This window comes from Salvelinus sp. IW2-2015, linkage group LG11 (genome assembly GCF_002910315.2).
Source record: "Salvelinus sp. IW2-2015 linkage group LG11, ASM291031v2, whole genome shotgun sequence".
Taxonomy (NCBI): Eukaryota; Metazoa; Chordata; class Actinopteri; order Salmoniformes; family Salmonidae; genus Salvelinus; species Salvelinus sp. IW2-2015.
The window spans coordinates 13,107,087-13,131,209 of NC_036851.1; the positions used below are offsets into that span (position 1 = coordinate 13,107,087).

The window sequence follows — 24,123 nt, forward strand, 5'->3', positions numbered from 1 at the left end:
GCTATACCAAATGATAAAATGGCGTAAATCAATGCAATTGCGCATTAGATGAAGTATTCTCAGGATGGGCGAGCCTAGTAGGTTGATATTTGTTGCTTACTGCATCTGTTTTGACTAAACAGTATGTTCTAAATAGTATGTGGTATGAATAGTACACATTATGTAGTTTTAGTAAGTTGTAGGCAAGACAGATTTCGGACACGGCCAGACACATTCTGATGCCATTTCTAATGTTTATATGTAAATCAGTAGCTTTATTTAAACTATTTTAAGACGATTCTTGAAATATTCCCTGGAGTGCTGTGTTCTGGAACATTTCACAGAATAAGATATCATGAGAGCTTCTGTAACGTTGACAACATCTTGTAAATAGTATTATGTTCACTCCTGTACCTGTACCTATAGGTAACTACAAAAATAATGGAAACACTTGAGTAAATTAGGGATACAACGAATATTGACAGCAGGTGATCCACACAGGTGTGGTGCATAAGTTCATTTAGAAATTAACATCACATCATGCATAAGGTCAAAAATGCTGGGCAGGCCATGGCTATGCCTCATGACAATGCCCCCATCCACAGGCCACGGGTAGTCACTGAATGGTTTTATGAGCATGAAAACGATGTAAACCATAGGACATGGCCATCTCAGTCACCAGATGTCAACCAAATTGAACACTTATGGGAGATTCTGGAACGGCGCCTAAGACAGCGTTTTCCACCATCAACAAAACACCAAATTATGGAATTTCTGGTGTCGCACTGCTCCAATAAAGTTTCATACACTTGTAGAATCTATGCCAAGGTGCATTGAAGTTGTTCTGGCTCGTGGTGGTCCAACATACTATTATGCCACTTTATGTTGGTGTTTCCTTTATTTTGGCAATTACCTGTACATATATATATCACATTGGTTAACGGTCAAAAAGGGTGCTTATATTTGTCTTGTTTCACAAATGTACATGTGTGTAGCCTGTACAGTGTTTGGTGAAATGGAAACGTTATTTTTCATGTATATCCCACTCCCCCTGAGACACCCTCAGAGAGTGGGTGTTGCTTAAGGGTTTATCATAGTCCAAAACACACAGCAGTGTTCTAGAATATTGGACCGTTGGCTTTCATACTTTTCGACTACTCAAGCAATTTTTCCAACAAGTGTCAACACATTCAAATCAATAGAGGACGCGTACCAAAGCCGCGTTGGTTGGGAATTGTGGGGAGGTGCCCGTTCAGCTGTGCGTCTCGCTCGGATAGTGCTCTCAGAGCCGCCTAGCTATGTCACATTGGGACACCAGACTATCGCGTCTCAGCTTCCTGCGGACTATGATTTACGCTTTAGACACTGCTGCTCTGAAGACCACCCACCAGAGGCTTCTGAAACCTGATGAGGATAGCTATCATCCATCCATTTAAGAACACATTTTCCCCCAGTGCTCTTTCAATCCCTCTCACCCCTGCCCCTCGGCACAAAACCCATGGTTGCCATGGCAGTGGCTATATTGTGTAGATACAGTAGTGTTATCATATCACCAAAAAGGATTTGAGAGAGAGGGGCTTTTACCGAGGAAAGCTGTTGTTATGCATCTTAAACCTTAGGCATTGGGTACAGTGGAGGTCATAGGGTTCTGAAAGATATCATAGACAGATGCATTAGTGTTGTTTGTTTTAGTAGCCAAACAGACAGGATAGGTCTAAACTGATTTGCACATTAATAGGCCCATCATCTACAGTATGGAGCTAGTTTTTAACTCCAGAACAGTATGTTGTTTTGGGGTGAAAAATAGTATCTAATAGATTCATTTAGTTTCATAGCAATACCAGGAATATAGGAGTGCGGGTAGACATCACTTTTTCTCTCTAATTATGTATTGACTTAACTCTGTCACTTAATACCAGAGACTAGAATGTTGTATATGACCCTAAACTAGCATTGGATTATTTCATTTGCTTAATCAAAAATCTCTTCACCTGCGTCGTTAATTGAAAGTTAATACCCTCAAGGGAAGTAATTAAGCGCTGTGTGCCTCGTGTTAAAGAGAATACAGTATTCATCCATGCTGTTGCTGGATGTGTTCATTTCTAAGTTCAGAAACTCTATTTTAATCATTGAAAGTACAAATTCGTGAGGGGAATATATTTTCTTTTACTAAAAAGAGGAGATCTAAAACATGTTATTGACATAATATCCCTATACTTTGTCACACAAGCACTTAGTCATATTCTACTTTTAGGGTTACTATTGGTGCCTTTGTAGAATGACCATAGGGTAGAGAGGATGGTGTATCAGCAATTGAGGACCTAGATATTGAAAAATGTATTATTCAGTGGGAAGCCAGTCCCCTACTGCACACTAAATGGCATTACAGATTAGATGAGGAGTGAGTTCTAATAATGTGATGAAATGAATCACTTGTGTGAGTTAATAAAAGTCCCCTTGGCTAGGGTTGAATTTTTCCTGTCTGATGTCTCAACCTCTTGTTGTTTTCTTTCCATTGGTAAACAGGTGGTGTATTGGGAAGATGACACCAAGCCTGACACAGTAGGCAAAGTGAGAATCTCTGCTAACTACTCAGCAGTCAACGTGACTGGACTGAAAGCCAAAACACAGTATTACTTGGCTTTGTGTACCTTTAACACTGCTGGGACAGGGCCACAGTCTACACCCATAAACGCCACCACCAAGAAGCCACGTGAGTGAATCTCGTCAGTGGTTTTGTGTCTATTGTACATTCAACTTCAAAATGTAAGCAGAACAGAAACTATTTTTCTTTTTTCAAGCATACACATATTACTGTATATGAGCATCTCTCTTTTCTTCTCTCTTTCTTCATCACTACCCTCTCTCAGCACCTGGCCAGCCTCCTCTGAACGTAGAGTGGACCATGATTGGCTCTCTGCTCACACTGCGCTGGGATCCTGTCATAGCCATGGAGACGGAGGCAGAGGTCATCGGATATCTTGTACGTCTCATGTCACTGTAACTCTATTATTTTGTCAAATACAACACAACCATCTCAAACACAATCTTTCAATTAGTGCTGCTTCGTGTGGGTTGTTTGATTTGAAAAAAGGAAGAAGCAGAGAGTAGGAGGTTGGTGGGGGGTGTAATGAAGGAAGTGCATTCAATACCATCGCCTCTGGTCAACTCAGCCATATTGATAATTAGTGGCTTGTATTGGTAGGGTTGTCCACAGGGACAGAACATCCATAGTTTCAATCAGCCAGCCGCACTGTACTGTCACAAAGCATCAGGATTCATCGTATCATCCAATCAGCAAAATCTAGTTACTCTCATAGTTTGAATTCCCCCACTCCCACTTTCATTTTGAGGTTGTGTGTTTTGCAAAGTTACTGTGTGTTGCTACATTTTTGTATTTTGGGGTTTTGCATTGCTGTTTCTAGGTGCTGTTGAGAAGACACCGGGATAATGAGGTAAACAGCATCATAACAAACAAAACCAGGATGGAGCTGACGCTGTCTTCTAACGACAACTACCTGATCCAGATCAAGGCCCTGAGTGAGGGCGGTGAAGGTGTGGGCAGCGAACCCATCCACATCCACAAATTAAGTACGCTTGCCATCTCCTCTCTCTCCTCTTCCTGTGTCCATTGATCAAGTTTTGGCGATGATTCAATGAGCCAAACAGAACATTTATTTTGGCCTCGTTGCACCCCTCTTCGACCATGTGTAATATACTTTTTTTGGGGTGCAAGAAAAGCAACCTTTTAAAAAATGCATGTACGGTGCAATCCATCTCTGCCATTGGGTTATTATTCCTTGTTGACTGCACAGCTCGGTTGCGTCTACAATAGTAGAATGCCCCCCCCCCCCCTGTGCAAAATTGAAACAGGGTTCAGTTTTCTCTAAAGAGATCTGCTCTAATGTGTTATAAGCCTTATCATGTCTGTATACTTTAATGGCCTATCCTGTTGAAAGTCATTAATAATGGAGATATGGAAGCACTATATAATTCACAGTTACTCTTTGATTTATGATGACTTGTCAGCCAATTTTGCAGATAGAGACAGAAAATGCCCCGCTTTTTGCTTTTTTTTTGAAAAAGTGGAATTTTAAGTTCTTGAAGAGCTTCTCTCTAACTGGTGGTTTGTGGTTTCAGGGATGGACGCACAGGGCTCGGGAGCGTCTCGGCTTAGTCTGCTGTCGCCGTCTCATCTCTCTGCAGTCCTCGTCAGTGCTCTCATCCTCCTCAGCTCCTCCTGGTGATGTCTGGTCACAGCCCTCCTACCGACCCTCCTCTCTCTCCCTCTCCTCTAGGAGGCTGCTCCTGCATTCACCCTCAGTCGGAAGGGGCAACGGGTGAAAACCCTCTGTGGCAGTGCTGGACAGAACAGGAATTTTAAAAGGGCCATGCATTGAGGATTTCAATAACGGGCCGATAGAAAACGTGAATTTGTGTGCATTATATTTTACAGTATTTCCTCTCATGTCATAAGTGCCGTCTTGCTGTAAAAACATTTTGGAGGTGTTATTTTGTTTTTGCCAATGGAATATACTTCAATTTGGGAGTAGTGATGTCTACATTCTATATGTTTGATACTGATCCTTGAAGAATACTAATGCCTTAAATCCATGTAGATACCAAAGTAGTTGACGGAAAAAAAGGTTTCATTGTCTTTATTTCATTCATTTATTGGTCTTTCAGAGGTAATCTGAGGTTTTAAAAAATGATTTTACCAGGTGGAGGTACAGTATGTTCACATACATTTGCAATTGTAGGGTTAGCTGCTCAATGGAGAGATGTGTTTTGGTTTATATGGGTCAGATGGCCTTTGATATAGTAGCTAACTGTAGATGGCATTTTGGATTATTATTCTAAGAAGTTGAAGAAGTAGAACTTCAAAAGGTAAAAAAATATACTAACTAAGTTATGCAGCTGACAACATGCCCAGACTTATTGTAAATTGGCCACTATAGCAGATAAAACCAGTTTTACTTGGTGAACCGAATCATAAAATATTCTATCAAGTGATTTTTGTAACTGCAGCTAGAACCTTACCTTGTATGTTTTGTGTTTTGAGCTTTGTTAACTCATCAGGACCAGGGCTGGATACCAGATCGATTACTTATGCGTCTAGCCCACTCATCTCTGCATAGTGAAATAGTATTAAGCATCTTACAGAGCTGTTGGCTATTGAGCTTTAGACCCCCTCTCTACAACAAGCTGATGGGACTTGGCATTTTGGTCTGTATCTCAAGCTCCTCTAAATAATTGATGCAAATCACAATGAATTCTGTGAAATGTTAAGGTTTCAGAAGGAATAGAATCATGTGGTGTTGCCACTTGTAATATTCTGCATTCAAATGACCTCTAAATGCTAAATAAGTCTATCATTTATGACCTTACCCATTGTCCAGAATTCAGATCGCCGGTCTGCAAAATATATATAAATGTTTGAGTACAGGACATATGAGTGCCTTCACTGCACATGCATATCTTTCATATTACAAATTGAGGGACATACCCATTCTTTCTGGATCAGTTTTGTGGAAATGAATTATCAGACGGATAGAAACTAAGTAACTGAGTGGGGTGAATGTGAAACCCCATTAATGGAAATGGGTTGATGATTCCAATTTTAATTATATACTGGAACACCTGATATATAACAATGGGTTGAAAACTTTATAGAAGTCGAGATGGATCCGACTGTATGTAGTGTGGAAGTTTGGTCTACGTTCATGGTCTGGTGAGATCCTGTGAATAATACATCTATGATTGGATCTGCAGCACAATTTAGCAGCTATTAATGCCTCTAAATAAATGATGTAACGTTAAAGGAGCTTTGACTGGAAAGAGAGGAAAAAGGTTGGCTGCTGTCATAATGTCCCTCTCTGCGCACAATGAAGTACATCCTGAGCTGCTAGACTAGACACAGTAACTGCTACAGTACTCTATCAAAGTACTTCGATTAGCCTGATGTTGAGTGAGAAACTGGTTCCTGTTCATGTTGTTGTCTGATGGGTCCTCCATCATAAGTCATCATTCTGGGGCCACTGGTGTAAGTTTGGACTTGTAGTAAACACTCGACTACTGCTATAAAGAACCGTGCCTTCACTGAACTTGGGACTGATTAGGGCTGGCTGAGCTATGATTACATTGTTGTGAGACTGTCCCCGTAGTCTGCGTTTGCACTCATTTCCCAAAGTCGAATGAAAGCACAAGGAACTGATCCAAGGTGACTGTGTGACTGTGTCCCTGCTCAGCCACCAGAACAGGTGTGCAGTCCCTAGAGGCCCGTAAAGCCCAAACAGCGGACACAATCAGCCTATCTGCTCCTTCAGTGGTTTCATAAAGGCCTGTGCTCTTTGATTAGACTGCTGCAGCCCAGTCAATAGGATATTGATTTTCCTGCCCCGTTATTGCAGCTGTCACAATTCAGATGCTTGATTGACTGATGCCGGGGCTTCCTGTTGCGCATGTTTTTGTTGGGTAAAGTTGGAGATGTTGGAGATGTCCTTCCCCACTCAAAGTTAAAATCATAAGAACACAATGTAATATACAGTACATGGTTTTTTTTTTTTTTTAAGAGCTACTATGAACTGGTGTTTTAGGTAACATCCCCCTACTAAGAACTTTTAACGGATTCAAACGGCTCCACGTTTATAAGTGATCTTACTGACTTTCATATGAAAATACACAGCATTTTGTTCCTCGTTAAAGCTGAAATCCGCATAAGGGAAAACAGCACCCCTGTTCGCCCCCGGCACATTTGTTATTGTTTTGTTTTTGAAACGGAGGAGAGGAGCATCCAGCATCGTGGTAAAAAATATCGAAACACATACTCTGCTGTTCTATTGTGCGTGCAATGAGGTGCAATGAGAAAACGGTGTTCGTTGTTTGAAGTAACTTTGTTGTCGTTATATCGCAAATGGACATGGCAGTTTCATCATTATGGATTCCAGGTTTAATGGTCATGTGTTGGTTATTAAGAAAGGGAGCTAGTCATTTTCCTTTGTCTTTTTGACTCTTCAGCCCTTTTAAAAAAAAAAACGTCTGTCCTACGCTGAAGATATGCATTGATATAGCAGTGATAGCCTTTTCTGTTTCTCCAAATGATGAACAATAGGCTTTTTAGGTGTCAAACTGTCTGTGGACTAAGCCTGTGTAATAATACTACTCAAAAAAAAGTACAGTGCAATGTCAGTTCATATCAAGGATAAAACCTTGTAACACAGTGTATAATCCAAATAGTGTAACTCGTAGACCTTATCCTCATTCCTGTACCCATCACCTGATCATTATTTCTGTATGCTGGTTAGTAGAATAGTGTATACTTACCAGTACACATCCCTCACACAGTGCTAGAGTATGTGGATTTACAAACTAGTCCTTTATCAAACTTGGCCAGACTATCCTATAATCTGCGTAGCTATAGTTCTAAGTACTTGTTCCTTGTTACGCCCTGCTGACTGTAAAATAGAGGGAAAATGCTGTACCTTTTTTGGCCTTGTACTTTGTTAATTATTACTAAATGCAATCTAAGACCGTTAAGTTAGCCATCAGGTCAACTGAGTTTGATTTTAAATGATTCAACTTGATATGATAAACACTGATTTTGGTTACTCAAATATTCGCTTTAGTTCTGACAAATGTACTTGGTCTAATGTAAATAGCTTGCATATATATTTTTAAAGCTGGCCTACAAAGACAACCTACTGATATTTTATACAACTTGTGGCCCTTGATTTTAATACTGATATTTAATCCATGATCTCCATGAGATAACTGACCTATAGAACTGCGTTTTCATATTGAAAACTAACTGTTTTGTCTTGTATACTAAAATTGTGCATGTGAAACATTGTTTTGTGAGTTTGTGTTGAATTTTCTAAAATTGTAACTTAATAAACTGTTAAAATGTTTACTGCAGCAAGTTGTTTGCGTTCAAGATCCCCTTTCTTTAAAGCATATGTGACTTACAGCGTGGTCTTTTCAACTTCCACATTAGACAGTTAATGGTTTTCCAGCACCATTTGACCTTTTAATATTCATCATAAGGGACGTTTAGTATGAAAACAGCAGGGATTTATTATTTGGCACCCATTTGAGGTTTGATCGTCTTCAGCAGCCCCACTCAGTGCTGTTAACATAGCCATTGTAAATCAATTTGATATCTTGGCACAATTTCAGAGTGGTGATAGAATTACTGATATGTAAGTGCTGGATTATGCAGTGTTTTTTTACATGCATGGGTAACGCATATGAATGCCTAATTGGGTCGAAGGCAGTTCCCTCATGTAATCTAATTCAGGGATCGCAAAGTTCAATAAATCTTGGGGAAGCTGTGCTCCAGGGATTCACACATCAATGATAAGCAAGGCTTTTTAGTCAGTGGGATCCAAATAGGATTACTTTTGCCATAGCAAATTATAGAACAAAGTAGTGCTTCTGCGTGTAATCACTGTTCACCATCAAAGAGTGAGTACAGTGTTCAATAGCTTTCATTTCTGCCCATATTAACTACTGTAGCTCAACACACACACACACACACGCCCAATATATTGCTTAATCACTTAATTACTTTGAATTTAAATGTGAACTAATGCAATTCACCAGACACTGTATGCATCTTCGTTTTTAGATTATCCTAATGTAACGGATGTGAAATGGCTAGCTAGTTAGCGGTGGTGCGCGCTAATAGCCTTTCAATCGGTGACGTCACTTGCTCTGAGACCACTGTTACATTGATGCTGTTGACCCGGATCACTGGTAGCTGAGGAAAAGGAGGAGGTCGAAAGGGGGGTGAGTGTAACGGATGTGAAATGGCTAGCTAGTTAGCGGTGGTGCGCGCTAATAGCCTTTCAATCGGTGACGTCACTTGCTCTGAGACCTTGAAGTAGTGGTTCCCCTTGCTCTGCAAGGGCCGCGGCCTTTGTGGAGCGATGGGTAACGATGCTTCGTGGGTGACTGTTGTTGATGTGTGCAGAGGGTCCCTGGTTCGCGCCCGGGGCGAGGGGACGGACGTAAAGTTAAACTGTTACACTAACCTAATGGACATAGCGTGGAGATACAAGCAAGTGGAATGTGATCTGTGCAAACTAACTATATACAGTATATGTCATTACGTTTTAATCTCTTCACCTAATTACATATTTCTTTGTTAGTCTCCATCTAAAACACAACAGAAAAACACTCAGCAAGTAGATGCTGAACATCATTTCAGTCGCATATAAGCATTTCTTCGAACAATGTTGCCGATTTTCAGAACTCTGTGGCCTTTTGCAAAACAGTAAATGTTTTTTCAAAATGTGCCCTTAAAACATGAATACATTCATCAAAACTAAATGATGCTGTCAAAATTGTAAATACGTTCATCAAAAGAACACTGCAAAAAGATTAATACAAACATACAGTCTAAGTTGACAAAACAGAAAGTTAGTCTTTATTTTTTTTTTATCCAGTAGATCAATATGTTTTCTTTGCAGTCACTAAATTATGACGGAATACAACTATCAAAGGTGCAGAATTATGCGAAGTTACTCTGCTTTTATGCCAATGTCACCAGACAATTTTATACACATCAAATCAAATATAATTCCTGATCAAAAAGAGAATGAAAATAAACGTATTGTGTGCAGGATGCGTTCATCAGTATCCTGAATATATTCCATATATTCAACAGAAAGGCTGGTCTGCTAAGATATCAGTAGACTCTCCATCGGCAAGCAGAAACACAATCCCCAATAGAAATAAGGAAAGGTGACTACGTAAAGCGGAGGAACACAACTGATATGAATATACTGTACTTTATAGGCTTCAGTCCACGCCACAGCAATGCTCTGTAATAGAAAGTCAACATTTGGGAGATTATGATTTAGGAGTAACCAAAGTTACTTAGAAGTAATTCAACTTCATTCTCTGCATCTAAGCAATGTAAAAAAAAATAACATTAAAAAACATTGTCTTGATCTTTCCCTATGTTCTACCTGATAAAGCCATTTGCAATTTTGTGCAGTGGTATTTACTGATTGCCGAAAACATTGAACATATTTGCAATATTTTCTCTCCTGATTAGAACAACGTGTTGATATTCTGTGAACAAAACACTTTACATTGAGTGAATTTTGTATTCATTGATGACAATTGCATTTAATTAACGCTTCTTAAAAGTTGGTCTAAGATATGCAATCAAGGTACAAAGGTTAGAAAATGATCTGACATTCTGCAAACGTATTTAGGCATTTGATCATTGCTGTTCTGACATACTGTCGGTACATTTAACCACAGTTCCAAAAAATGCTTGCACTTGATTGTGAAAATTAGAATTTGTTGCATTGTTTTCCCTGTGACATTTCGAGGGCTTTGGGAGATTCCAGACAATTGTGAACTGGGCTTGGGATCAGGTCATTAATATTGGCAGCCTGTGCTTCCTCTCAATATTGTGTAATTAGAGGTAGGCACTGTGCATTTTCCTAATTAAGTAGAAATGCCAAGCTCGTCAGACAGTGGCCAACGGAGCATCTGAATGCCAACAACTGCTTCTATTTGTAAACACTGTCAGTAAAGTTAAGTGAGCCTCTCATTTCTTCACACAGACATGTTCACGGCTTTAACTTTAGCTTTGCTTATTGCATAAGCAATTTATTTAGAATTATTCTGTTTTATCTTAATTTAATGTCAACACAGGACTGTTCCCTGGGGTAGGAAAATGCATAATAAAGGTATGCATAATGTTGTACCTTCAGAAGTACACATAGAATCTCTCATGATACTGATTGGTACTTTTTTAGGGCACATGTGTGGATAGCGCTTGATTGTTTGGTTTATTTATTTATTTTCTGATTGATTGATTGGTCTATTGACCAATAGCGATGGAGCTGTGAACGGGCTCGAACTTCAAAGGTTGTTTTGATTTTGGTGCCAACAGACATCATTGTGCAATGGATGAACTGTCAACTAACGAACTAAGAATTGGAGAGCTGTCTGAGAAAGTGACTATAAAGTAGTTTTGGCTTGCTAAATTGAGTAGTTTGACAATTCTTTCCTTATTTGGTAGTTATACAGGCAACTTTAGTTATACAGGCACATCTAGCTGACTAACTGAACTTAGCTAACTAGCTAGCATTTTTAGCAGCATGTATCTAACATTTTCTCATAGATCACATGTCTGCTTACATTATCTAAGACTAATATGCTGGGAAAGTCCTTTTAAAAGATATATGCAAAATTGTATTCATATTCATAGATACCTTTATGAAGGTTTTCGATTACGAAAAAGACAACACAATCAGAAACCTTTATGAAAGGCATCAGGTAAAGTCAATTAATCCACAAATATGAATAGAATTTCACATACATCTCAAATGACCGTTTTTTCTATTTAATTATATAATCTTGAAGCCCATTCAAAGCCATACGGGACATGATCCAGGAAATAGGCGGGGACTTTCCCAGCATATTGCCATGTACTGTAGATAGGTTGTTAAAACACTAGCTAGGCGGTACTATACTAGTTATAATTTAAACAGGTTAAATTACAAATCTGGTTTATCCGTAATTTCCAGACAAGCTAAACATCTGCTTTGCCCGCTTTGAGGATAACACAGTTCCACCGACGCGGCCCACTACCAAGGACTGCAGGCTCCCCCTCTCCTTCTCCTTGGCCGACGTGAGTAAGACATTTAAACGTGTTAACCCTCGTAAGGCTGCCGCCGCAACAGGTCCACAGATGATGCAATCGCCATCACACTGCACACTGCTTTATCCCATCGGGACAAGAGGAATAGCTATGTAAGAATGCTGTTCACTGACTACAGCTCAGCATTCAACATCATAGTACCCTCCAAGTTCATCATTAAGCTTAAGGCCCTGGGTCTCAACCCCGCCCGGGGCAATTGGGTCCTGGACTTTCTGGGTATGAAACAACATCTCCACTTCGCTGATCCTCAACACTGGGGCTCCACAAGGGTGCGTGCTCAGCCCCCTCCTGTACTCCCTGTTCACCCATGACGGTGTGGCCATGCACGCCTCCAACTCAATCATCAAGATTGCAGACAACAAAACAGTAGCGGGCTTGATTACCAACAACGATGAGACAGCCTACAGGGAGGAGGTGAGGGCACTCGGAGTGTGGTGTCAGGAAAACAACCTCTCACTCAATGTCAACAAAACAAAGGAGATGATCGTAGACTTCAGGAAACAGCAGAGGGAGCACCCCCCTATCCACAACGGACGGGACAGTAGTGGAGAGGGTGGAACGTTTTAAGTTCCTCGACGTACACATCACGGATAAACTGAAATGGTCCACCCACACAGACAGCGTGGTGAAGAAGGGGCTGGGGAAATTTGGCTTGTCACCTAAAACCCTCACAAACTTTTACAGATGCACAATCGAGAGCATCCTGTCGGGCTGTATCAGCTGCACCACCCTCAACCGCAAGGCTCTCCAGAGGGTAGTGCGGTCTGCACAACGCATCACCTGGGCAAACTACATGCCCTCCGGGACATCTACAGCACCCGATGTCACAGGAAGGCCATAAAGATCATCAAGGACAACAACCACCCAAGCCACTGCCTGCTCACCCCACTATCATCCAGAAGGCGAGGTCAGTACAGGTGCATCAAAGCTAGGACCAAGAGCCTGAAAAACAGCTATCTCGAGGCAATCAGACTGTTAAACAGCCATCTCTAACATAGAGAGGCCGCTGCCAACATACAGACCCAAATCACTGGCCACTTTAATAAGTGGATTTAACAAAGGTATCACTAGTCACTTTAAATAATGCCACTTTAATAATGTTTACATATCCTACATTACTCATCTCATATGTATATACTGTATTTCATACCATTTATTGCATCTTGCCTTTGCCAGATGATCCTCGCTCATCCATATATTTATATGTACATATTCTTATTCCATCCCTTAACATTTGTGTGTATTAGGTAGTTGTGAATTTGTTAGATTTAGATATTACCGCACTGTCGGAACTAGAAGCACAAGCATTTCGCTACACTCGCATTAACATATGCTAACCATGTGTATGTGACAAATACAATTTGATTGGATTTGATTTGAGTTCACTGCATTTCCCTCTAGTGTGAATAGCCAATTTTCCTGACACAAAAGGCTGAATATGAATCCTTGGTTTTGACCCTGGGAGGATGGACACTCCATCAGGCTTGACTAATTAGGAGGGCACCTTTTCAACACATGACAAGGGAGGGGAGACAGGAGGGAGGTTTTGCAATTAATCACTCAGGTTTATTAATAGGGAATGTGCTCCGTATCGCCAGACAACACTATGAGACGTGAACTATCAGAGGCTAGCTCCATCAATCACTGGCTAAGCTGTAGACATCAATTGGGCCCGACTTTTGGAAACCACCTTTATTTGTGGCAACTGAAGAATGGAATAAACATGGAACCCAGTTATGGATCTCAAATAGGTATGCATCAGTTATTTTTATTTTACTAGGCAAGTCAGTTAAGAACAAATTCTTATTTACAGTGACTTCCTACCCCGGCCAAACCCGGACGACACTGGGCCAATTGTGCGCCGCCCTATCGGACTCCCAATCACTGCCTGTTGTGATACAGCTTGGATTCGAACCAGAGACTGTAGTGACACCTCTTGCACTGAGATGTGGTGCCTTAGACTGCAGCGCCACTTGGGAGCCCACTAGGTCAAAATCAAATCAAACGTTATTAGTCACATGCGCCGAATGCAACCTTACAGTGTAATGCTTTTACTTAAGAGCCCCTCAACCAACGATGCAGTAAAAGAAAAGAGGAAAAATACGAATAAGAATAAGAAATAAAAGTAACAAGTAATTAAAGAGCAGCAGTGAAATAACAACAGTGAGACGATATACAGGGGGGGGTACCAGTACAGAGTCAATGTATGCCTAAGACAGATAAAGCACAGATAAAGTACAATAAAGCATGTACGTAAGACATACATAATTAAAGACAATGAGGTTGATTTGAATGACATACATTTTATAAGTAAAGGTATCAATCTTCACGCTGCACTGACAGGTAATGGTAATACAATTATGTTAATTAAGAGGGGGGGAGGTCTACAGTACGTGGTCAGCTCATTAAGGCTCAGAGTCATATTAAGAACAATAACAGGAACTATTATAACAAGTAAAACAGTTCCACAAGCAGTAGTTTGATTCCGATGTATAGAATGAGTACGTGTCCCTAGTTGAATTTCAGCATCCTCTTTCAGTGAACACTTTTTCTGTGCATAAGCTTGTGATTTCTCTTGATGTGTGTAGGCAGTTTAACATACTGACAACAATGTGACTTCCTACCAGGATAATTATGTCTGAGATTGCCTTCCACAAGACTTCCGATTCCCTTTCCAGGCACTAATAAATGAATATAATGCAGTATGAATTTCATTTACACCATAACTAGGATACATCGATGAGGTTGACAAATCCTGGAAAATGATTTTACTATTTTGTTTTACAATAAAAAATAACAAATGTGTTCTACTATTCTAGTATGTCACCCATCTCCAAGTAGATTACAACTAAACAGGCGTCAAATTTGACATTCAAATTATTATTTAATGACCTAACTGTGACAGTGTCCTTATGTGGCTATATGCCAGTCCTTAATTCATGTTCTGAAAATATGATGTTCCAGGTGTGATACTCAATGGATAAAGCCAATGGGGCAGTTAAACAGCATGCAACATGTTTTTGTCCTTAACAATGACAAGCAAAGACCTAACTCAATAAAACAGTCCAAGGACATGTCTAAGCTGATTAAGTGTGGAAGGTACTGAATATCTCATTGCTCTGCAGACCTGATGGAACCAAATTATTCTAGCAGACTGCTCATTTTATGTAGTTCTTTGCAATAACTGTGGTTCAGTGATCTTAGTAAGCACAGGCTTTTTCTCTGTTTGTCCTTGTGATTAGGTTGAGTGGCATTTTGACAGGAACACTCACAGATGCCTATACAGTGGGTATCAATACGCTTTCACCCCTCTTGATTTTCTTTCTTCAAATTTTGTTGTGTTTCAAAGTTGGATTGAAATGGATTTTATTGTAATTTTTTTTGTCATTGATCTACACAAAATACTCCATAATGTCAAAGTTTTCAAAGTAATACAAATGTAATAACTAAAATATAGTCTGCAAAAGTGTTCACCACCTTGGGTAGGCAATCCTAAACTAGATCAGGAGCAAAATTTGGCTTAACAAATCAAATCACATGGACTGTAAATAACTTACATGTGAAGTAATAGGGATTGACATGATATTTGAATGACTACCCTTCTTCTGTCCCCCATACATACAACATCTATAAAGTCCCTCAGTCAAGTATTGAATATCAAGCACAGTATGGCTCAACAACATTGTAGTTACTCCACAGTAATGATTTAGATGACAGAGTGAAAATAAGAATGCAAATATACAGAATACTAATACTACAAAACGTGCATCCTGTATGCAACAAGGCACTGAAGTTATACTGCAAACCAACACGGAAAAGGAATACACTTTTTGGCCTGAATGTAAAGCCTTATGTTTGCGGCAAATCCAACACAAGACGTCACTGCATAACTGCCTCCTTATCTTCAAGCATGGTGGTGGTTGCATCATGGTATTGGTATGCTTGTCATCAGCAAAGACTGGGGAGTTTTTCACTATAAAAATAAATGAGATGGAGCTAAGCACAGGCAAAATCCTAGAGGAAAACCTGCTTCAGTCTGCTTTATACCAGACACTGGGAGATTAATTCAACTTTCAGAAGGACCATAACCAAAAGTACAAGGCCAAATCTATACCAGAGTTACTTACCAAGAAGACAGTGAATGTTCCGGAGTGGCCGAGTTACAGTTTTGACTTAAATCATCTTGAAAATCTATGGCAAGACTTGGAAATTGCTGTGTAACCTTGACCCACAATACTTTCACAGAGCTTGAAGAATTTTTAAATGAATACTGGGAAAATATTGCACAATTCAGGTGTGCAAAGCTGTTACAGACTAACTCAAGAAGACTCACAACTGTAATCGCTGGCAAAGGTATTTCTAACATGTATTGACTCAGGGGGGTGAATACTTATCTAGTTAAGGTATATGAGTTTTTCTTTACTTTTTAAGAAATGTTCGAATTTTTTTCCATTTTCACATTACAGAGTATTTTGTGTATAAAAAAACCCCACAAATAAATACATTTTAACCCCATTTTGTTAAACAATCAAATATGAAGAAATCCAATGGGGTGAATACTTATGATACCCACTGTATACTGTTGGCTGTAGCATTCACCTCTAAGGTAGGGTTGTGGGTCTTCTAGTCGACTCAAGATGAATGTGTTTGATTGCTCAGGTGCCCCGGGCCCCATATGGGTGATGAGGTAAACCCAGCTCTTGAGGGGCATGTCAAAACTGATAAATACGAGCACTCTCAACAAACAATGATTGTATGAAGTTGGTATTCCAACTGAATCCGTCATCATGAATGATGTGTTTTATAGAACAGTAAAAAAAGAATCCCATGTTGAGCACATGACTGTTCAAATGCCTTTGGGCCATGTAGAACATAATAATCACTTAACATCTAAACCTAATAGTATTATTATTGTGTTATAATGTGAGCTACAGTATTATAGGACAAAACAGAACATTGCATTTGAGGTGAGGTACAACAAAGAACTTCTCTGACCCTCTATGACAAGACAAATAAAGAACAGTTTTATGAAGAACAGTTGGCTTTATACTAGCATTAGCATTGTAATACATTTTTACTGCTTCTCTTCAACAAAATCATTGTTGTCAGACATATAGGTGTTGCATGTCATGGTAACTTGAATAAAGAGTGAAATGTAATGTGTAACACAGAAGCTTTTGACAGTGAATATTGAGCCCTTGGCACTGAGTCGTAGCCTACGGGTCAAATTATGGCAAATTTTTACATATCTATGACCTTAAGGGAACGTATCCAAATCTTGGATCGATAAAAATGAAAGCATTGTGCCAGAGAGGGAATATGTACATCGATAAGTCACAAATTGGATCAGCCTCATATATTCAAGAGCCCTCAGCACTTTGCTAACCCTTTTTTGCTGTTTGTTTGTGCCAGTGAATTATTAAAAATGCACCTGTCCCTCTCGATGCTAAGAGCAATATCCCTCTCTTCGTCAAGCCAAAGGTGAGATGGGTCTATTTGCTTTACAAATAATGATTTGCATAAAAAGATTCTTCATCAGTTAGTGGGTTCATATTAGGACTTCTTGAATCATCGATATTACAAAAGTCTTCTGCCAGTGAACAATGGTTTTAGGATAAACAATATGATTAGTGCAGCAATACGAAAACATCATGCTGGGGGTTATTGATTCAGCACTGTAGGCCAGGAATATATAATATGGCTGTTCTGCCCGGGAATTTAGAAGAAGTTTATTTAGTAGACGGTGGTATCACCTTCTTCACAGACGTTGGTATTTGTCTGGCTGCTTTGAAGTGTGATTGTGGAAGTGTTGTGTCTGGGAGCATTCAATAATAATAACAGCATTGAACACAATTCATGATAATATGGTGTTACAAAAGATATTGCCATGGGGGAGGCATCTAAGGCCAACCTATTCAACGGATGCACTCTTTCAATATTCCACCTTGAAAACTTTTGTTCACTGATAGTTGCAGCTTGATTTGATTATACTCCAAAACATTACTTTATAGAGTATCTTTGTAAGCTCATGTCAAACAACCAACCGGCTTTGTTTTGAACATCAGCTGATGACCTTATCTGTGTAGCAGATTGGGATCTGTGAAACACGCTCCTCAGCCTGAAGTGTCTCCACTTCCGCATAGCTAGCTTTCTGGTTGTGCGACTGGGTGAGATGCTTCAGGGGGGCGTCTGGTGTGTTTGCGAGGCAGAGGTCCTGGGTTTGAGCACAAGTATGGGCGGAATCAAGAGGAAGCGGTACTCGCTAAGCAAGCAGTGTGATATCCTTTACATGCGTAACAACAGTTGAGTTGATCCAGTAAAATCTCCACCAATAGACATCATCTACAACAGGGCTCTTCAACCCTGTTCCTGGAGAGCTACCGTCCTGTAGGTTTTCACTCCAACCCTAATCTAGCACACCTGATTCTAGTAATTAGCTGGTTGATAAGCTGAACCAGGTTGGTTACAACTGGGGTTGGAGCGAAAACCTACAGGAGGATAGTTCTCCAGGAACAGGGTTGGAGACCCCAGATGTACAAACATGTGTCATTCCAACACCACAACCCAATATCTTGCGTTCAATTTGAAAGCAAGCAGGTTTGGCTTAGCTACTTACATTTTCAATTGCTTAGCACAAGCATTTAAATCTTTTGTTAAAAAGCCACCTTTTTCTTTCGGTCCCAGTGGAGTTAGTATCAGCTCCTCTATGTAGGACTTCAGGGTGTTAGCAACAGCAGCTGTTCTCTTCCCTTTAATAATGAGTGGGGTAATAAAAAAAATCTGCCATTCCTAACAACCTATTTTAGGCTTTTGCAACTGGGGAGAGGTTTTTCAGCAAATGACATTTCAGCAAATCTTTTTTAATTTAAAAGTTTGCAGTCATTCTCATACATCCCTATGGCATTACTGACACATAATTAAGAATTAGAGGAACTTGGTGCTGTCCAAGACATTGATAGAAGGGGTGTTACAGGAAATGTGCTAATTTCATGAATTTGCCCATAACAGTTTCCTGTTAAAAATGCTCAAGTGGCGTGCTCCAAAATCAAATAATCAACCTCCCACCTTCAACTGTTCTTTGGACCTAGGTGCTAAACATGATTAAATGCTGCAGATGCATTTAAAGTGTCTAATGGATGTAAACAGGCAAGACAATTATAGTGTTTGTTGTGAATTGAAGGGAATACTAGGCCACCACATTTAAATGAATAGCATAAAACCTGTGGCCTAGGGGATGACATATGTTAATATATTCTTTGGCTACACTCTAATCTGCTATTCTGCACATAACCCTCAAGCAAATTAAACTTGCACTTGAATTATACATGTGTATTAGGAGGAAAATAAAGCAATGAATTGTGAGGTTATTAACATTCATGTCCCGCTGCCACATGGAGTCATCAACCACAGCATTTCAAGTAGAATAATGTCGGCGTCCACACGAACCCATTTCATTCAGAGTTCTATAAAGGTCACGTATGTCCAACACAAAATGTTGTCCAGTGACATTACCATAATCTGACAGAGGGCCATTCCATGTGTTTCGGTAGTTGTTGTGTAGTTAGCGACCTTTTTCCGCTAATAGTGTTACAGAGTAAAATAAATAAAAAATATCAGAGATTATATTTATTTTGTCTGGTATCACACGCCTTTGTAATGATGAGCTGTGCTTACAGCACAGTGTAATGTCCCATTCATACGGAGGAGCTGGAGCTCAGTGGTATAAATGAGTTGTGGCTCTGGGCACCATGACTCCCTGGGCTGGATGTTGCCTTTCATTGTGGCTTCATTAAGCCATTAAAAGCAAACGTGGATAGTGAATGCTGATCACTATGATGTAGACTACCATTCAAAAGTTTGGGGTCACTTAGAAATGTCCTTGTTTTTGAAAGAAAAGCAAAAAAAATTGTCCATTAAAATAACATCAAATTGATCAGAAATACAGTGTAGACATTTTTTATGTTGTAAATGACTATTCAATCTAAAAAATATAGATTCTTCATCTACTATAGTCCCACAACATTTATATGTATTATATTTAAATCATTTTAAAATAGTGTTTAAATTTATATATTGAAAGGTTTCTAGTTTGCTCAGTTAATTTATTCCATTTCTATATTGCTCTAAATCGAAATGTTCTTTTGCCTATTTCTCTTTTCTGTCTGGATAACGCATAGATGGTGGACAATCTATTCCTAGTATTTACGGAATGTCTGTCTCTTAACAACTGAATACCGTTGTGAATAGAACTTGGCCGTTTTAAATGATGTATATTATGAAATAAAATAAGCATGTTTTTTTCAATTATCTTGTCGATTGATGACCAACCAAGAACACTGTGCATGTCTGCAACAGAAGAACCACATCTCCACCTTAAAACAATCCTTGCTGCTTTGTTCTGTGCATTCTGCAGCCTCCTAACTTCACTTGATGATGCATTTCCCCAGACCACTCTCAATTAATGCTTGTGTTATTTGCTGAAGAATTTTTCCTGGTAAATATTTAGCTATCTTTCTGATAATGCAAGCTGTTTTAATATTTTTTTACATAGATTAGTTATTTGAGACAACCATGATAAGCAGTTGTGTAGCTGCACTCCCAATAGTTTGGTTTCTGCCACTTCTTCAATTTGTACTCCTCCCATACTTAATTGTATCCCATGCTGTTTTGGCTTTTTCCTAGTTGAACAGACCAACATAACTTTGGTTTTCTTGGTGTTTAAAACAAGTTTGTTTTGGCCTGATATTCTCCAAATCTCCTTGTAAAGCCTGCTGTACCTGTTGAACCGATTGTCTTGCTGCATAAATTGTAGTATCATCTGCAAATATAGTAGCTTGAGTTTCAGCTAAGGCATAGGGAAGGTCCTTGGTATATATGAAATAAAGAAGTGGCCCAAGGCAGCTGCCCTGCGGTATTCCACAGTTTAACACATGAGGGTAAGAAAATTAACCATTGATAAAGGTGGACTGTTTCCTGTCATTTAGTTATGACTGTACCCAATTCAATGCTACCTCCTTAAAACCATAATGCATTAATTTTGTCAAAATTATTTCATGATCCACTAAATCAAATGCTGCACTGAAATCTAAAAATGAGTGATGATTGCTGATAGTGGGCCTCTGTACGCCTAGGTAGATAATTCATAAAAAATCTGCCGTTTCCAGCTACAATAGTCATTTACAACATTATACTGTATTTCTGATCAATTTTATGTTATTTTAATGGACAAAAAATGTGCTTTTCTTTCAAAAACAAGGACATTTCTAAGTGACCCCAAACTTTTGAACGGTGGTGTAGCTACTGCCGTGGGCTGGAATTCTGAATAAAATATACTCACAGGACTTCAGGCAGTATGGAGGGCTTGGGGCTTTGATGGTTTTTCAAGCTGGTGCTGTAGATAATTGTTCTGAGATTCAGCGACAGTACATCACATGACCCTGTGCCACTGTAGACCATAGAGCAGATGCTGCAGTGTGTTATGCTCCGTATTGTTTTAATGACCTAAAGACTTCTAAAGATAGTTTGCATGAGAGTGAGCAGATACAAGGGACATTATTTGTCACTGCCATTTATTACAGTGAGACTATGCATTGGACTCATGCATTTGAACTGAAATGCCTTCATTTCTGGAACGCTCAATGTATATATGTGGGAGAATGTATGCATGTACAATGGACATATGTGGGAGAATGTATGCATGTACAATGGATATATGTGGGAGAATGTATGCATGTACAATGGACATATGTGGGAGAATGTATGCATGTACAATGGATATACTGTATGTGGGAGAATACATGCATGTACAATGGATATATGTGGGAGAATGTATGCGTGTACAATAGATATATGTGGGAGAATGTATGCATGTACAATAGATATATGTGGGAGAATGTATGCATACTGAATACACAACAACAACAAAAACATCTGAGCATACATTTTTGAATTATCACTTGAACACTGCCAATACAGTTAATCATTGCTAATCAAGTTAGTTATTTGGGTCTCTAGGCTTGTATGTAGAATCCCTGATCCAGTGTATGTGCTTTGTGGCAGGGCCTGGACTTAGTGAGCCCTGTCTCTACACGAGAATGTAAAACAGGGCTCAATGTTCCTGGACAGTGGTGAGCTGGTGGCTTCATCTGCAGCGACAGGCCAGGCCCTGGACTGTGTGTGATGATGAGAGACAGCTAGGGGTTGGCGCTGGGTACTGGCTCTTCAGCTGACAATGTGAATTACGGAGACCTGAAGGAGCCTCGTGTACATCAGTCCGTCCCCCGTCCCCCCCATCCCCCTTGCCCCTGATCTATCCCAGAGTTGTTGTGCAGTACGTAGGCTACAGTACCTCTGTGTAGCTTGGCTGGTTGACACACACGTGTAAAAAAACAAAAAAACAAAAAAAACACACAATGCATGATGGGAGTAATGAACCCAAGTTCTCTTTGGAGTTGTTTCTAGTCTATGCATGTTTTATACCCCTCTCATATTTCTATAAGTGCTAATACATTTGAGCAATGATTCTGGGAGGACATAAATCAATCGGCATACTGTATCGGCATCTTGAAAACACACTTTTCTTTGAAAAATATTGTTGTCAAGCTTAAGTAGCCTACAGTATAGGCTACAGTGCCAAATAAATATATATATTCCGAAAACACTCCCTGTGGGATAGACAAGTCCCCAGGAATCAATGTGTATATTTGTTCTCTGTGCCTTGTAATGAACCCTGGGACTGATGTCTTGGTCTAAGAGATAGGAAAATTAGCCATTCAAAGAAATCCAAATCCGGTTGCATGTTCTTCTCTAATCCTGCCTTTGGATGATAAGTACACAGCAGAGCTTAGAAACACATACCACCCAAGCTGAACCGCCGAGCACAGTCTTGGGAGTGAAAAAACAATGGTATCAGGCTGTGCATTCTCTCACCTCCTGCCCTGCCAAGTTCACATGCCCACACAGACACCAAACTACTGCCAACGGAGCCCCACACAATATACCAGACTCATAGGACTAAAGGTAGAAATATAAAAGAAGCACCAGTCCTTGACAGACCCAGCTTAAATCCGTATGGATAGATAGTGTAGGCTCTCGCTTTCGGTTGCTGTTTGCTTTATGTATTTCAGTGTGCCCTGGATGGATGTTATTGTGTAGCATTGAAGTTCAAAGCATTTAATATGCTTCCATTACAGTAAACATTAAGTGGTTCCAAACAGGTCATGGTCGTCATTTCTTGGATTCAGTTCCACAACATGTGTTCAAGCAAGCCTATTTGTTCAAATGGAAATGGGCCAGCCAGGCATATGCCCACTATATGGTGCTCATGTCGGAACATCAATTGAAAGAGTAGTTATCTGTGTGATGAGCTCTGCTGAGTTGCTTTGCTGCCGGATTTTGTAAATGCTGTGGGTTGACTGCAAATAAATGAGTGTAAGTGTGTGTGCATTACACAAGGGACGGAGCTGTAAAGTGATGGAGAGGAGGGAGAGCGAGAGAATGTGAATATGTGTGGTATAGAGAATCCTATCTATCTTACTGCACATAATCAGGATTGCTCTAAGAGCCCCGTGGAGGTAGAGGGGTGAGAGAAGCATGCCTATAGCTGATATGCTATAATCTCATTAGTTAGAAACACAAGTCTTTACTATTGGCATGTTGTCTGAGGCAAACACTCCCACACAGCTTGTTCATATCCGTCTCCAATCCAATATAGTGTGATCTACATTTACTGGGAAAGTGGCACTGAGTTTTTTTCTGCACACTAATAAAGGTTAGAGTTGGCTTTATGTTCTGAGATTTTTCTACATTACAAGGAGTTGTGGGACAATTTTACAAGAATATAAATACCACATTGCCTTTTAGTTGTGCCTCAGTGTAACTACCATTGAATTCGAACATTTTGGTGTTATCCCATTTCTAAACTTTAAACAATGCCACTCTAAATAATGCCACTTTAATAATGTCTACATATCTTACATTGCTCATATCACATGTGTATACTGTACTGAGACCCAATCACTGGACACTTTAATAAATGGATCACTAGTCACTTTAAACAATGCCACTTTAAATAATGCCACTTTAATAATGTTTACATATCTTACATTACTCATATCACATGTATATACTGTATTTTATACCATCTATTGCACCTTGCCTATGCCGCTCGGCCATCGCTCATCCATATACTTACATGCACATATTCTCATTCACCCCTTTAGATTTGTGTGTATTACGTGGTTGTTGGGGAATTGTTAGATTACTTGTTAGATTTGTGTTTATTAGTTAGTTGTTGGAAATTGTTAGATTATTTGTTAGATATTGCTGCACTGTTGGAACTAGAAGCAGAAGCATTTCGCTACACTCGCCTTAACATCTGCTAACCATGTGTATGTGACCAATACAATTTGATTTGATTTGAATTGAATTCAAGGAATATAGTTATGTATATGTGTCACGCC

At 39.6% G+C, this 24,123-nt stretch overlaps 1 protein-coding gene across 1 annotated transcript in view; it reads left to right on the plus strand.

Moving 5' to 3' along the window:
• Positions 1–7,886, plus strand: part of LOC111969843 (contactin-3-like) — a 68,055-nt gene extending 60,169 nt beyond the window's left edge. Inside the window, exons 20-23 of the mRNA XM_023996162.1 lie at positions 2,506–2,692; positions 2,850–2,962; positions 3,405–3,570; positions 4,120–7,886. Of these exons, the coding sequence (XP_023851930.1) occupies positions 2,506–2,692; positions 2,850–2,962; positions 3,405–3,570; positions 4,120–4,226 (573 nt within the window). The 3' untranslated portion in view covers positions 4,227–7,886. The remainder of the gene's footprint in view (positions 1–2,505; positions 2,693–2,849; positions 2,963–3,404; positions 3,571–4,119) is intronic.
• Positions 7,887–24,123: the final 16,237 nt, after the last annotated feature.